Here is a 14,861-nt window from a genome sequence, read left to right as displayed (position 1 = left end):
TGACATTCCTGTGAACTAGATTATACTTAATCAATGATTTTACAATCTAGTTCTTATCGGAAGTTACGACAACCTACTTAACTATTGACACATTATGTAAACCCAACTTCTCAGTCTCATCTTTCAGCCACAGAGAAAAGCAAGCCTCACACACAGCCACACTCAACAAGCTCTCATATACGTATCATCCTGTACTCACAAAAACATCCCATTTGGCGCTTAAATATGACCTAATCACTGCGCTTTCACAAAACAAGCATAAGGCCACACATGATGAACATAGGGAACTCAAACTCGGTCTATTTAAAAAAGAATGACATTCAGTGCTTCAGTGGTCCGATTCAGTAAGGCTTTCATCAGCCCCTTTTTTTTGGCACATGAGAACATGGGCACCCACGCATGCTGACGAACATACACACACGTGCACCATTAGAATGACTCTGGGTCCCACGCACACGCACGCACGCACGCACGCACACACACACACACACACACACACACACACACAGTCTTGCATAACAACAACAATGTCCCTTGAGGCTTGTGTTGATGTTTTTTCCCCCTACATTCCAGTTGTGCATAAAGCCAATAGTGTCCCGTTTAGAAGAAAACCACCTACCACATATTCATCAAATTAAACTGTACATCAGATATCAGATCCAGATGAATGCCAAGTGTACGTGTTCATTAAATATCTGAATGGGAAAGAAGATTAGAAAGATGGACTCTTTAGCACTGTTCATACCAAACCAGACCCTGTAATATCCCAGGTAATTTGGCCCTTCCTGGGTCGGAAAACCCGCAAAGCCTCCCCTCAGTCCTCAACTATAACTCAGGACACCTAGCAACAATATCCTGGGTTTGGTATGAAAGGGGTTGTTGCTGTGACTACTTGAGACTACCCAGTTTCTTGGGCGTGCCCTGTTTCTTGGTCTGCCACAGGTGAGGGGCGATGATGATGGCGTCTACACTAGCTGACATTGTCTTGGCAGGGATGTGGCTGAACTGCTTCCTGTCTGAGTTATACTTATACAGGCCCTCGATCATCTTGGCTGTGATGCTCTTGGGCCCGATGCCCGCCAGCTTGGTGATTTCCTCCGTCTCAGGGCAGTAGGTGTACACCGAGCGGAACTGGCAACCCGTGTCTCGGAACAAAACCAGGAAGTTGTTGGCCCCCGATCTCTCCATTTCCTGAAAGAGATAGTGGAGGAGAAGAAAGGAACAAATGTGAGGTAAAAGAGTGAAGTAAAATTAGAGAGAAAGAAACATATTGTGTACAGCAAATTGCCTACATCTATTATCTTATTCTTCTGTCCTTCGTTGACCTTGCCCGCCAGGCAGCAGTGGGCCAGGGCGTTCTGGATGATATGCTTGTTGGACTTAGCACTGGGCTCCTTGTACAGCTTCGGCCCTGAGGGAAGAAGCGAATACCAGCATAAGGAATGCAGTAACAAACAAACAGAAACTCACAACACAGCCTGTTCTACACATGGACTACATAGCTCTGGTATACTGCAAGAGTTTGGTCTCCTTTTGAAAGCAGAACACCGTGATTGTAGTGAAGCGGTCCGTACCTGTGTACTCTTGGTTGGAGGGAGTGGAGGAGGTTGTGGACTCGTTCTCCCAGTCCTTCTCTCCGTTACGAGACGGGCAGGACGACAGATTGCCCTCCGCAGAGTCTGGCCTAGCAGAGTCTGGCCTAGCAGAATCTGGCCTAGGAATGTACACACACACACACATATATACAGTACGAGTGACACATGCGTGGACACACACACAATAACAGATACACATTCACACAAAAAAACAGACATAGACATATATACCACGTATACACAGACACAGAGACATACAGAGAAACAGGGTCAGACATAGACACAGTTCTCCCAGGCAGCCTTCCCTGTTCCCTCATATTACATCATCCCCAGTGATCTCTGTGTCCCTGGATCAGATCAGAGGCATGTGCAGTAGAGCAAAGCTATTGTACAGTCCAATCATTATGGCCGCTAGGATATGGAGAAGAGACACTGCAGTATGCAACAGCAGCTTTAGGCAACTGTTCAGTGACAAGACAGAATACAACTGCAGCAGCCACACTCACGTCCCAGGCCCAGGCTCATTCATGTCCTAATTGGGGTTAGGGTTAGTGTGTACCCTAGTTCGAAGTCTCTGCATACAAAACAAAGGGCCTGTGGCTCCATGTGAGCCAGCATGGCTGTGGAAGTTACCGTGCCTGGGACGGGAGAGCGCCCCGTCTGCTGCAGCTTGGATGGCTCTGACGCCGGGTCTAGTCTAGAGGTAACAACCACAGACAGCAGCTTAACGTAGAGCAGCTAGCATGGAGCAGCTAGCATGGAGCAGCTAGCATGGAGCAGCTAGCATGGAGCAGCTAGCATGGAGCAGAGAAAGGGCAGAGTCGGTGAGGCAGGAGGCTGGGCATGTATGAAATGAGGCAGAAGCAGCTGCGGTACTGAGCGTCAGTTTTTGGTCTGTTTTAAAGGAGGTAATTGGCCAACACTTAACCCATACAGCATGACGTTGAAATAACACATCTAGGATGTGTCCTCTACGTCTCAGGTCATACTCAGAATGAATGTTGGTGTACTGTATGTGGCTTGCTCAAACATGATTCAAAAATATATGTCTGCACATGGGATATTTAGATAGATTCTGTTAGGTATGGCTACAGGGAATTGTTCTGAAAGATATTACCTCAAGTAAAAGCAGATTGATTGATCAATCTGGACTGTGATGCACTGAGATGAAAGTCTAGATGAAAGTCTAGGTGAAAGTCTAGGCCCTAGGCTGGTGTAGGGAGGGACCTTACAAACCTTCCCTTTCTCTCTTTGGGAGAGCTTAAAAAGAAAGAGATATGGCCTCTCACAGTGCCTAGTTTACTGCTTCCGGGAGGTCCGTGCAAAACAGAGGGAAAAAACAGAGAGCGAGGAGGGAGAGAGGAATAGAGAAGATCAAGAGAGCGAAAACCGTTTTGGTTGCAATACCTAGACAAGTTATAAGACACATGAATGTCCTCTTGAAGAAGTATTCGTGCTTTTGATGCTCTGTAAAGGCTTTTTTTGGGGGGGGATCGTAGCCAGCCTGGGTGCCAGTCTGTTTGTGCTTTAGTCAACTCTTTTGACGTTGTCATGCTAAAGGAGTTGGCTAAACTGTATGTCCTTTTTACAGATTTTCTCAATCGCAGTATTTTTTGGAACAATGTTGTCGAGTTCAAAACAGAGTCCACAAGACACAGAACTCTGTGGCCTTTTGAAAAACAGTAAATGTGTTTTCAAAACATAATTACCTTCTCAAAACATAAATGCATTAATCAAAACTATATTATACCGTCAAAATTGCAAATACATACAATAGAACACGACTGCCTGCAAACAGATGAACACTACCATAGTTATCTCTCGAGTCCAAGCAGAAAAAACAGAACATGTTTGGGACCAGTTTTTTTAAAAGTCCAACTAGATCAATTGTACACCACTGGGCAAAAACTGGCTGAATCAACATTGGTTCCACGTCATTTCAACAACAAAAATTCAATGCGATGATGTTGAATCAACGTGGAAAATTTATTAGATTTGCAAAAAGTAATCAACGTAAGGGAATTGTTATTCACCCAACTTTTAACCTAAGTCCAATGACATGGTGACATTTTGTTGTTGAATTCACGTTAGTTGACAACTCAACCAAATGTAAATCAAAACTAGACGTTGAATTGACGTCTGTGCCCACTGGGATTTCTTTGCAGTCACTATATCATGATGATCAAAATTGGAAGTACAACTATCCAAAGTTGCAGAATTATGGGAAATTACTGTCCTTTTATGCATATTTCACCAAACAATTTCATACATATCAAATGAAATACTATTCCTAATTTTAAAAAATGTATATAAAAAAAGCCCCCCAAAAAAGTGTGTTGGATTCATTCATCGGTATCATCCCAATCCAAGTCCATGTATTCAATACATAGGCTGGTTGGCTCATAGTTTTATAGACTTTCCATTGGCGCACAAACACAATCCACAACAGAAATAAGTGAAGGTGAATGTAATGGAAGAACAAAACTGGTCCTGTGTGGCTCAGTTGGTAGAGCATGGTGCTTGTAGTGCTAGGGTTGTGGGTTTGATTCCCATGGGGGACCAGTACTAAAATGTATGCACTCACTAATGTCGCTCTCAATAAGAGTGTCTGCTAAATAACTGAAGTGTAAATATCAATGTATACAGTGTATTTGGAAAGTATTCAGGCCACTTTTGTTACATTACAGCCTTATTCTAAAATGGATTCAATAATTTTGTTCCCTCATCAATCTACAAACAAAACCCCATAACGACGAAGTGAAAACAGGTTTTTAGACATTTTAGAAAATGTATAAAAAATAAAAACAGAAATACCTTATTTACATAAGAATTCAGACCCGTTGCTATGAGACTCGAAATTGAGCTCAGGTGCATCCTGTTTCCATTGATAATTAATGAGATGTTTCTACAACTTGATTGGAGTCCACCTGTGGTAAATTCAATTGATTGGACATGATTTGGAAAGGAACACACCTGTCTATATAAGGTCCCACAGTTGACAGTGCATGTCAGAGCAAAAACCAAGCCATGATGTCAAAGGAATTGTCCGTAGAGCTCCGAGACAGGATTGTGTCGTGGCACAGATCTCGGGAAGGGTACCAAAACATCTCTGCAGCATTGAAGGTCCCCAAGAACACAGTGGCCTCCATCATTCTTAAATGGAAGAAGTTTGGAACCACCAAGACTCTTCCTAGAGCTGGCCACCTGGTCAAACTGAGCAATCGGGGGAGAAAGGCCTTGGTCAGGTAGGTGACCAAGAACCCAATGGTCACTCTGACAGAACTCTAGAGTTCCTCTAGGTTGAACCTTCCAGAAGGACAACCATCTCTGCAGCACTCCACCAATCAGGCCTTTATGGTACAGTGGCCAGACGGAAGCCACGCCTCAGTAAAAGGCACATGACAGGCCGCTTGGCGTTTGCCATAAGGCACCTAAAGGACTCAGACCATGAGAAACAAGATTCTCTGGTCTGATGAAACCAAGATTAAACCGTTTGGCCTGAATGCTAAGAATCACTTCTGGAGGAAACCTGGCACCATCCCTACAGTGAAGCATGGTGGTGGCAGCATCATGCTGTGGGGATGTTTTTCAGCGGCAGAGACTGGAAGACTAGTCAGGATCGAGGGAAAGATGAACGGAGCAAAGTACAGAGAGATCCTTGATGAAAATCTGCTCCAGAGCGCTCGGGACCTCAGACTTGGGCAAAGGTTCACCTTCCAACCGGACAATGACCCTAAGCACACAGCAAGACAACGCAGGAGTGGCTTCGGGACAAGTCTTTGAATGTCCTTGAGTGGCCCAGCCAGAGCTCGGACTTGAACCCGATCGAACATCTCTGGAGAGACCTGAAAATAGCTGTGCAGCGACGCTCCCCATCCAACCTGACAGAGCTTGAGAGGATCTGCAGAGAAGAATGGGAGAAACTCCCCAAATACAGGTGTGCCAAGCTTGTAGCGTCATATAGGCTGTAACATAACAAAATGTGGAACAAGTCAAGGGTCTGAATTCTTTCCGAATGCACTGTATGCCTCTATCCACACCAAATGAAAGCTCTTAAATATAGGTCACAATGTTGGAGATGATGACTTAGGAGTAACCCAACTTAATTCTCTGCATGTCCGAAACATTTGACAGTCCCTACTGCCTAGATCTTTCCCTATATTGCACATGTATGACACTGATGGGGTCATTTAAAATGTTAAACAATGTGTTAATATTCTGTGAACAAAACACTTAACAGTGAATTTTGTATTCACTGATGACATTTGCATTTAAAGTTTTGCAAAAGGTGGTCTAAGATATGCAAGTCAGGTACAAAGGCGCATTTTGTATCAGAAGTTCTTTAAATGTATTTAAGCATTTTATCATTGCTGTTCTGCGATAGATACGTTTCAACACAGATCCAAAAATGGCTTGTACGTGATTGAGAAAATCTGTAATCAGGCAATTTCTGGCCTCACCTGGGGATCCTTTTATCTCCGGCGTTGCTGTCGTTGTCAACCAGGTTGAGGGAGGCCAGGGACATGCTGGAGACTGAGAACCCGCGCGGTCGAGTACCTGGAGGTAAATACAGAAGACATGTTTGAGTGTGTGTGTGTGAATATATGTGTGTACTAAATACACATAAACAGCCTAAACTCAGCAAAAAAAGAAATGTTCCTTTTTCAGGACCCTGTCTTTCAAAGATAATTCGTAAAAATCCCCAAAACTTCACAGATCTTCATTGTAAAGGGCTTAAACACTGATTCCCATGCTTGTTCAATGAACCATAAACAATTAATGATGCATGCACCTGTGGAACGGTCGTTAAGACACTAACAGGTAGGCAATTAAGGTCACAGTTATGAAAACTTAGGACACTAAAGAGGTCTTTCTACTGAGTCTGAAAAACACCAAAAGAAAGATACCCAGGGTCCCTGCTCATCTGCGTGAACGTGCCTTAGGCATGCTGCAAGGAGGCATGAGGACTGCAGATGTGGCCAGGGCAATAAATTGCAATGTCCATACTGTGAGTCGCCTAAGACAGCGCTACAGGGAGACAGGACGGGCAGCTGATTGTACTCGCAGTGGCAGACCACGTGTAACAACACCTCCACAAGATCGGTACATCCGAACATCGCACCTGCGGGACAGGTACAGGATGGCAACAACAACTGCCCGAGTTACATTAGGAATGCACAATCCCTCCATCAGTGCTCAGACTGTCCGTAATAGGCTGAGAGAGGCTGGGCTGAGGGCTTGTAGGCCTGTTGTAAGGCAGGTCCTCAGCAGACATGACTGGCAAAAACGTTGCCTATGGGCACAAACTCACCGTCGCTGGACCAGACAGGACTGGCAAAAAGTGCTCTTCACTGACGAGTCTCGGTTTTGTCTCACCAGGGGTGATGGTCGGATTCGCGTTTATCGTCGAAGGAATGAGAGTTACACCGAGGCCTGTACTCTGGAGCGGGATCGATTTGGAGGTGGAGGGTCGGTCATGGTCTGGGGCGGTGTGTCACAGCATCATCGGACTGAGCTTGTTGTCATTGCAGGCAATCTCAACGCTGTGCGTTACAGGGAAGACATCCTCCTCCCTCATGTGGTACCCTTCCTGCAGGCTCATCCTGACATGACCCTCCAGCATTATAATGCCACCAGCCATACTGCTCGTTCTGTGTGTGATTTCCTGCAAGACAGGAATGTCAGTGTTCTGCCATGGCCAGAGAAGAGCCCGGATCTCAATCTCATTGAGCACGTCTGGGACCTGTTGGATCGGAGGGTGAGGGCTAGGGCCATTCCCCCCAGAAATGTCCGGGAACTTGCAGGTGCCTTGGTGGAAGAGTGGGGTAACATCTCACAGGAAGAACTGGCAAATCTAGTGCAGTCCATGAGGAGGAGATGCACTGCAGCTGGTGGCCACACCAGATACTGACTGTTACTTTAGATTTTCACCCCCCCTTTGTTCAGGGACACATTATTACATTTCTGTTAGTCACATGTCTGTGGAACTTGTTCAGTTTATGTCTCAGTTGTTGAATCTTGTTATGTTCATACAAATATTTACACATGTTAAGTTTGCTGAAAATAAACGCAGTTGACAGTGAGAGGATGTTTCTTTTTTTGCTGAGTTTGTGTCACAGGAGGTTTGTGGCACCTTAATTGGGGAGGACGGGCTCGTGATAATGTCTGGAGCGGAATAGTAGAATGGTATCAACAACATCCAACACATGGTTTCCATGTGTTTGATGCCATTCCATTCGCTCCGCTCCAGCCATTATCATGAGCCGTCCTCCCCTCAGCAGCCTCCACTGATATACAATGAGGGAAAAAAGTATTTGATCCCCTGCTGATTTTGTACCTTTGCCCACTGACAAAGAAATGATCAGTCTTTAATTTTAATGGTAGGTTTATTTGAACAGTGAGAGACAGAATAACAACAACAAAAAAATCCAGAAAAACGCATGTCAAAAATGTTATAAATTGATTTGCATTTTAATGAGGGAAATAAGTATTTGACCCCCTCTCAATTAGAAAGATTTCTGGTTCCCAGGTGTCTTTTATACAGGTAACGAGCTGAGATTACGAGCACACTCTTAAAGGGAGTGCTCCTAATCTCAGCTTGTTACCTGAATAAAAGACACCTGTCCACAGAAGCAATCAATCAGATTCCAAACCCTCCACCATGGTCAAGACCAAAGAGCTCTCCAAGGATGTCAGGGACAAGATTGTAGACCTACACAAGGCTGGAATGGGCTACAAGACCATCGCCAAACAGCTTGGTGAGAAGGTGACAACAGTTGGTGCGATTATTCGCAAATGGAAGAAACACAAAAGAACTGTCAATCTCCCTCGGCCTGGGGCTCCATGCAAGATCTCACCTTGTGGAGTTGCAATGGTCATGAGAACAGTGAGGAATCAGCCCAGAACTACACGGGAGGATCGTGTCAATGATCTCAAGGCAGCTGGGACCATAGTCACCAAGAAAACAATTGGTAACACACTACGCCGTGAAGGACTGAAATCCTGCAGCGCCCGCAAGGTCCCCCTGCTCAAGAAAGCACATATACATGTCCGTCTGAAGTTTGCCAATGAACATCTGAATGATTCAGAGGACAACTGGGTGAAAGTGTTGTGGTCAGATGAGACCAAAATGGAGCTCTTTGGCATCAACTCAACGTGTTTGGAGGAGGAGGAATGCTGCCTATGACCCCAAGAACACTATCCCCACTGTCAAACATGGAGGTGGAAACATTATGCTTTGGGGGTGTTTTTCTGCTAAGGGGACAGGAAAACTTCACCGCTCAAAGGGACGATGGACGGGGCCATGTACCGTCAAATCTTGGGTGAGAACCTCCTTCCCTCAGCCAGGGCATTGAAAATGGGTCGTGGATGGGTATTCCAGCATGACAATGACCCAAAACACACGGCCAAGGCAACAAAGGAGTGGCTCAAGAAGAAGCACATTAAGGTCCTGGAGTGGCCTAGCCAGTCTCCAGACCTTAATCCCATAGAAAATCTGGTGGAGGGAGCTGAAGGTTCGAGTTGCCAAATGTCAGCCTCGAAACCTTAATGACTTGGAGAAGATCTGCAAAGTGGAGTGGGACAAAATTCCTCCTGAGATGTGTGCAAACCTGGTGGCCAACTACAAGAAACATCTGACCTCTGTGATTGCCAGCAAGGGTTTTGCCACCAAGTACTAAGTCATGTTTTGCAGAGGGGTCAAATACTTATTTCCCTCATTAAAATGCAAATCAATTTATAACATTTTTGACATGCGTTTTTCTGGATTTTATTGTTGTTATTCTACCTCTCACTGTTCAAATAAACCTACCATTAAAATTAAAGACTGATCATTTCTTTGTCAGTGGTCAAACATACAAAATCAGCAGGGGATCAAATACTTTTTTCCCTCACTGTATGTGTAACATGAGCATGTGTAGTGTGTGTGTGTGTGTGTAGTGTGTGTGTGCGTGTGTGTGTGTGTGTGTGTGTGTGAGTATGCATTTGTATGTATGCGTGTGTGTCTAAGAGTGTGTGTTACCTGTGGCTCTGGCGGGTGGCTTGGGTGACTCCATGACGTCCCTGTGCATGGATTTGGGGCGGGGCTTCTTTTTGAGACTTCCATGGCGGGGCCTGACATCCATATCCTCCACCTGCTTCAAATGCTTCCTCCTCATGTACTCGTTCTTTATGTAATCTTTCCTCTGCTTGTCGTCCTCTCGCTTCTGCTGCTCCTCCTCCGCTTTCAGCCTAGGGAAGAGGGACAGAAGAGACGAGAAGCTTCAATACTTATTACCCAATTAAAGAGAAGTTACTAACAGGCACATTTTCACTTAGTCACCCATTGACAACAATGCATGACTAACTTTGAAGTGGGAGTAAGGATTCGCCGCTAATGGTAGTTTTCAGACCAAGCATAACAGTGGAAAAGGTACAGGGCCCTTGAGGTCCAGACTGACCGTGCTTCCTCCTTCTTCTGCTCCTGCTCCAGCTCCTGCTGCTGTTTCTTCTCCTGCGTCTCCTTCTCTCTCCTCACCCTCTTCTCCAGCAGAGCAGCCCTCTTCACCGCCATATCCTCCTCTACCTTCCCATCGTCCTGGAGGGGAGTGGGGTGGAGACGGAGTCAGATATATATAAATAGGTTGGCAAACTGTGTTCTTGACGTTTTAGAATTTGAATGGCTGCCACGATGACGTCAACATTCTGCTTAGATTGTGAAATTGTAATATGTTTGTAATGGATCGTTTGGTGCCAACATGAAGGCTAGTTTGCGGAACTTAGGTTATTTGTAGCGCCAGAGACAAAATGAGATCAGACAGCACTGTCACATCCTCTCAGTTGAAAGATCAACACTCATTCTCAGCTCTGATTGGTCAAATGTATGTCAGAGGGAATTCATGGCAGATGAGTATACAAAACATTAAGAACACCTGCTCTTACCATGACACAGACTGACCAGGTGAATCCAGGTGAAAGCTATTATCCCTTATTGATGTCACTTGTTAAATCCACTTCAGTCAGTGTAGATGAAGGGGAGGAGACAGGTTAAAGAATGATTTTTAAGCCTTGTGACAATTGAGACATGGATTGTGTATTCAGAGGGTGAATGGGCAAGACAAAAAATGTGTCTTTGAACGGGGTACGGTAGTAGGTGCCAGGCGCACCGGTTTGTGTCAAGAACTTCTACGCTGCAGAGTTTTCCACACTCAACGGTTTCCCGTGTGTATGAAGAATGGTCCACCACCCAAAGGACATCCAGCCAACTTGACACCACTCTGCATCGGAGTCAACATGGGCCAGCAGCCCCGTGGAACGCTTCTGACACAATATTAGGAAGGTGTTTCAAATGTTAGGTATACTCAGTGTATATGACCCATTTTAATCAGTCGAAGAGCATGTTGTACAGTGTTGGCTTCATTTCCAGATATTTCTGGACTGGGATAATAACATTTGTGTCTGTTGAAGTTGATAGTATGTTCCAGCAAATACACTGTTAGCTATCCCCTCTGTAGTGGCATACAGTAGCTCTGTTGGCTCCATTCTCCTAGCATGGCTCATTAGTCTACTGTTCTAGCATTAGTATGTGAGCTGTCTCACCCTTTATCCTAGATACTGTACACACAATTACTGTCCCAGACCCATTTGAAGTCATAGTTTATGAGTCTTTGCATAGTTCATGTGTTGCTGTTACAGTACCTATGGATCAATGAACCCATTGCCGTAACATGCTACATACAGTACTTGTACCGTCCTCTCACAATTCTGAAATGTACAGTGTAGCCCATTTGTTACCTTGAAGAAGAACCCACAGCACATTTTCTGGTCCTCTCCGTACAGCTCTCCCCTGTTCTCCCCCTCTCCACTTGTCTCTGGACCCTGTCCATCCAAAGGCTTCAGCAACGACAGCGGCACCTCCATCAGGTCTCTCACTGGCTGAGACAGCACCTCTGCCAACTTCTCCGTTTTCCCTCCATCTCTCCTCTCCTTCCTCTCCTTCTCTCTCTCTTTGGCTGGCTCTGTAGTGGGCGAGGAGGGATGAGCGCCGACACTCCTTATCCCCGCCCCCGCTACCTCGGTCTCAGGTGGTTTGGTTTGGTTTTGGGGCTCCTCTGTTCCCCCTGTGGCCCCGCTCTCCTTGCCCTCCGTGGCTCCAGGTCCTTCATCGTGTCCCAGGTAGGCAAAGGAGGTGACCTGGGTTTGGCTGGGTGAGAAGCGTCTCAGCCTGGGCAGACTGTCCACGGACGTGGGGGTGTTGAGCATCCGTCTAAAGGGGGTTACCTTGAGCTCGGTGGGGCGTGGGGTGCGTGGGGTGTGAGGGGTGCTGGCATGGAAGGAGGCCGGTCGGCGCTTGAGGCCGCCGGGGGAACGGTGGGCGGTGCGGGGGGAACCACCTGCAGAGGACAAGATTGGGGACAAGGACCCCACGGACCCCCGGCCAGTTACACTGCTGCTGCGGAGCTCCCGGAGCTGCCTGTAGAGAGAGTTTAAATTTGCAATGATAACTAACTACGCAATAATAGTATTGCGACAACTGCTTTTATCACCATAAATTAGGGATAATAGTATGACGATAAATGGTTTTAGGTGAAATATCTTAACTTCATCCGATATTATACGCGCCTATTTTTAGTCCGCATTATCAATTCTCATGCCAGTCTTGGGTACCACTTATGTGATATTGATGACCATACCTGTGTGGTGAGGGCGCTGGAGGAGGTATGACCCAGGCCTGTTGTTGTTCTCTCATGGCCATGATCCTGTCCTGCTGCTGGGCCAGCCGCTGCATCTCCGTCTGCAGGGACCCCAGGGATGTGTTCAGCCTCTCGATGGAGCGAGTGTACTCTCCCAGGTCCACCTCTCCAAGCCCGACACCTGGAGAATGACACAGCAGACACCTCTCGTCCATAAGGTGGCTATTACACATGTAGAAAACACTACACATAAAACAGTACACGTGCTCCCTAGCCTGGCCCTCTATCATTTTGTGCTGTCTTGTCAAGCCAACGCTGGCAACGTAGCACAAACAGAGCTGGGACCAGGCTATTTGCTCCAGAAAGTAGGAAACCAAAAGTAGAAAACAAAGGTTGGTTTCATCAGAAGCTATAGTGGTGACTACCTGCACCCTCCTCGCAGGGGGACTTGGGAGCGGCTCCGTCGGGCTTGCACCTCTCCGCCTGGCCCAGGCTTTCCGAAGGGGTGAAGAAGCGATCTGGGGAGGGCTTGTCCAGGTCGTGGCCCCCAGGGATGGGGCTGGTGGGGGAGGGGGTCACCCCTTTCCTTCGTACCACGTTGAGGAAGGCTGTCCGGCCCATCTTCTGACGATGCCGGGTGAACGCTGCCTCAACCTGTAACAGAGAAAAAATGTCTTATTATTTCTGCAATTTTTTGGGGGAACCAATGAACATACCAAATTATCCAACAAGATGATGGTGCAAATGATTTGTTTGATTAGGTTTGATTACTAACTGACATAATTTGACTGGACTGCTCTTTTAGAAAACCTGCAGTAGTGCTGGAAGATCAGAGTTTTGTTCTTTTGTTTTGGATTGTACATTGAGGGTGCGTCTGATATGGCACCCAAATCCCTACATAGTGCACTACTTCTGACTAGAGCCCTATGGAAATAGGGAATAGGATGCCGTTTGAGACGCAGCCAAAGACGAGAAACTCTCTGAAGCGTTATTAAGCCTATACCTTCTTCTTCTGGGCCTCGATGGCTCTGCGTTTCTCCTCCAGCTTCATCTTCAGGTGCACCATCTCTGACGACAACAGGTGGGTGTGGTCTCTGGGAGAGGGCGTGGCCGGGGTCTGGGCTGGATGGGTGGGGCTGGAGATCTGAGAAAGAGAGCGAGAGAGAGAGAGAGAGAGGGTGGGAAGAAGAGGGCGAGAGGTACGAGAGGGGTAAGAGGAAAAAGCAAAAGAGAAATGCGGAGTAGGACCAAAAAGAGTTGAAAGAGCGACAGAGAAATAGATCAATGGAGAGAGAGAGAGCGAGAGTCCAAGAGACATTAACATAGAGAGAGTCCTAGAGACATTAACATAGTGACAGAGAGAGAGAGAGAGAGAGAAAGAGAGAGAGACAAAGAGAGGTAGAGTTTCTCTACTGACCTCGAGCGTGGCAGTTCGTGTGGGGGGCGTATTGGGAACGTAGAGTTCAGCGCTCTCGGGGGTGGTCCCTCCACTGCTCCGCCCCTCCAGCTTACGGAACTTCTGCTCAGCGAAGCTGGTCATGCGAACCAGTCCACCGCCAGAACCACCCGAGGACGAGGCAGGGCTGGGAGCATGAGACAGAGGGGCTGGGGGCACCGAGCTGGGGTATGGGCTGCTCCTCACCCCCCTCTCTCCATTCCCCTCTGGTAAGGGACAGGATCGGGTCATAGCCTCATAGTCAGGATCCATATCAGAGTAGTCCCTGAGGGAAGAATTGTCCTCGTCCAAACTCTCCTGGATGTCCTCCGACCTCACGTGGATCCCTGTGTCTACTTCCTCCGTAGAAGCCGAGTAGGGGTCGGCCTCGTCTGCCCGGGCTTTAGCCGATCCTGGGTAGTCATCTGGGTCGTCACCTGGGTCTGAAGGTTCAGCTCCATCGTGGAGGAAGAAGCCGTTGGCCCCGGGCCCCAGACTGCCGTGGGGCCTCTCTGTGTCGTGGATGATCTTCAGAGCCTCCTCGATGCTAGGGGGGCTCGACGGGCTGACGGGGCCGCTGCCACCATTGCCGTTCTCTTTGACAACACCATTGGAATATCTAGATTGACAGACCAGTATGATAATTTATTAACACTTTATCAGAAGAAACTAACAGTTAGTAACATATTTCTATTCAGCATATGTATCCCTTGTACACACAACTCGGATGTCCTACCGTCAGAGCCATCATAAGTACCTGTTCCGGTTCTTGTGTGGTTGAGTCTGCCCGCGCCCCAGTGCTTTGTGGGAGTTTGGTGAGTCCCTGTTGTAGTCCTCCTCAGTTTTGTGTCCTGCGGTGCTGCTAGGGCCGTTGACGCTGACCGGCTGAAAGGAGAGGTGGCGCCTCATGTCCCCCTGGGGTGCGTGGTGAACTTTGAACCCCCCCAGGCCCTCGGTGCTGGCAGAGCGGCCCCGGAGTGAGGGACCCCAACAGGGAGGGACATTAGGATCCCCGTCCAAAGGAATCTCAAAGGAGATGCCCCTAGACCGTCTTTCCTTAGGCCACGTCCCCACACAGCCGTCCACATAGTTCATGGATGCCGTCCTCTTTATCACACCTGCCCGAAACAGGGAAAAAAAGGTTAGTTCCACACGCACAGA

The 14,861-nt window shown here is 47.2% G+C and overlaps 1 protein-coding gene across 4 annotated transcripts in view; it reads right to left on the bottom strand.

The window, feature by feature from the left end:
* Positions 1-364: 364 nt before the first annotated feature.
* Positions 365-14,861, bottom strand: part of camsap2b (calmodulin regulated spectrin-associated protein family, member 2b) — an 80,462-nt gene continuing 65,965 nt past the window's right edge. The window contains exons 10-22 of one of the 4 annotated variants that reach the window (XM_029724890.1): positions 14,458-14,818; positions 13,683-14,319; positions 13,269-13,409; positions 12,691-12,919; positions 12,266-12,446; positions 11,367-12,045; positions 10,034-10,170; positions 9,616-9,824; positions 6,056-6,152; positions 2,832-2,897; positions 1,575-1,714; positions 1,293-1,411; positions 365-1,191 (exon numbers count right to left, since the gene is read on the bottom strand). In XM_029724890.1, the coding sequence (XP_029580750.1) occupies positions 889-1,191; positions 1,293-1,411; positions 1,575-1,714; positions 2,832-2,897; positions 6,056-6,152; positions 9,616-9,824; positions 10,034-10,170; positions 11,367-12,045; positions 12,266-12,446; positions 12,691-12,919; positions 13,269-13,409; positions 13,683-14,319; positions 14,458-14,818 (3,299 nt within the window). In that variant the 3' untranslated portion in view covers positions 365-888. The remainder of the gene's footprint in view (positions 1,192-1,292; positions 1,412-1,574; positions 1,715-2,831; positions 2,898-6,055; positions 6,153-9,615; positions 9,825-10,033; positions 10,171-11,366; positions 12,046-12,265; positions 12,447-12,690; positions 12,920-13,268; positions 13,410-13,682; positions 14,320-14,457; positions 14,819-14,861) is intronic. The other 3 variants (XM_029724891.1, XM_029724892.1, XM_029724893.1) reach the window with 3 other exon arrangements.

Source organism: Salmo trutta, chromosome 31, assembly GCF_901001165.1.
Source record: "Salmo trutta chromosome 31, fSalTru1.1, whole genome shotgun sequence".
In the NCBI taxonomy this organism is placed as follows: Eukaryota; Metazoa; Chordata; class Actinopteri; order Salmoniformes; family Salmonidae; genus Salmo; species Salmo trutta.
The sequence above is the reverse complement of the archived record's forward strand: the minus strand, read 5'-3'. Positions and strand labels throughout refer to the sequence as shown.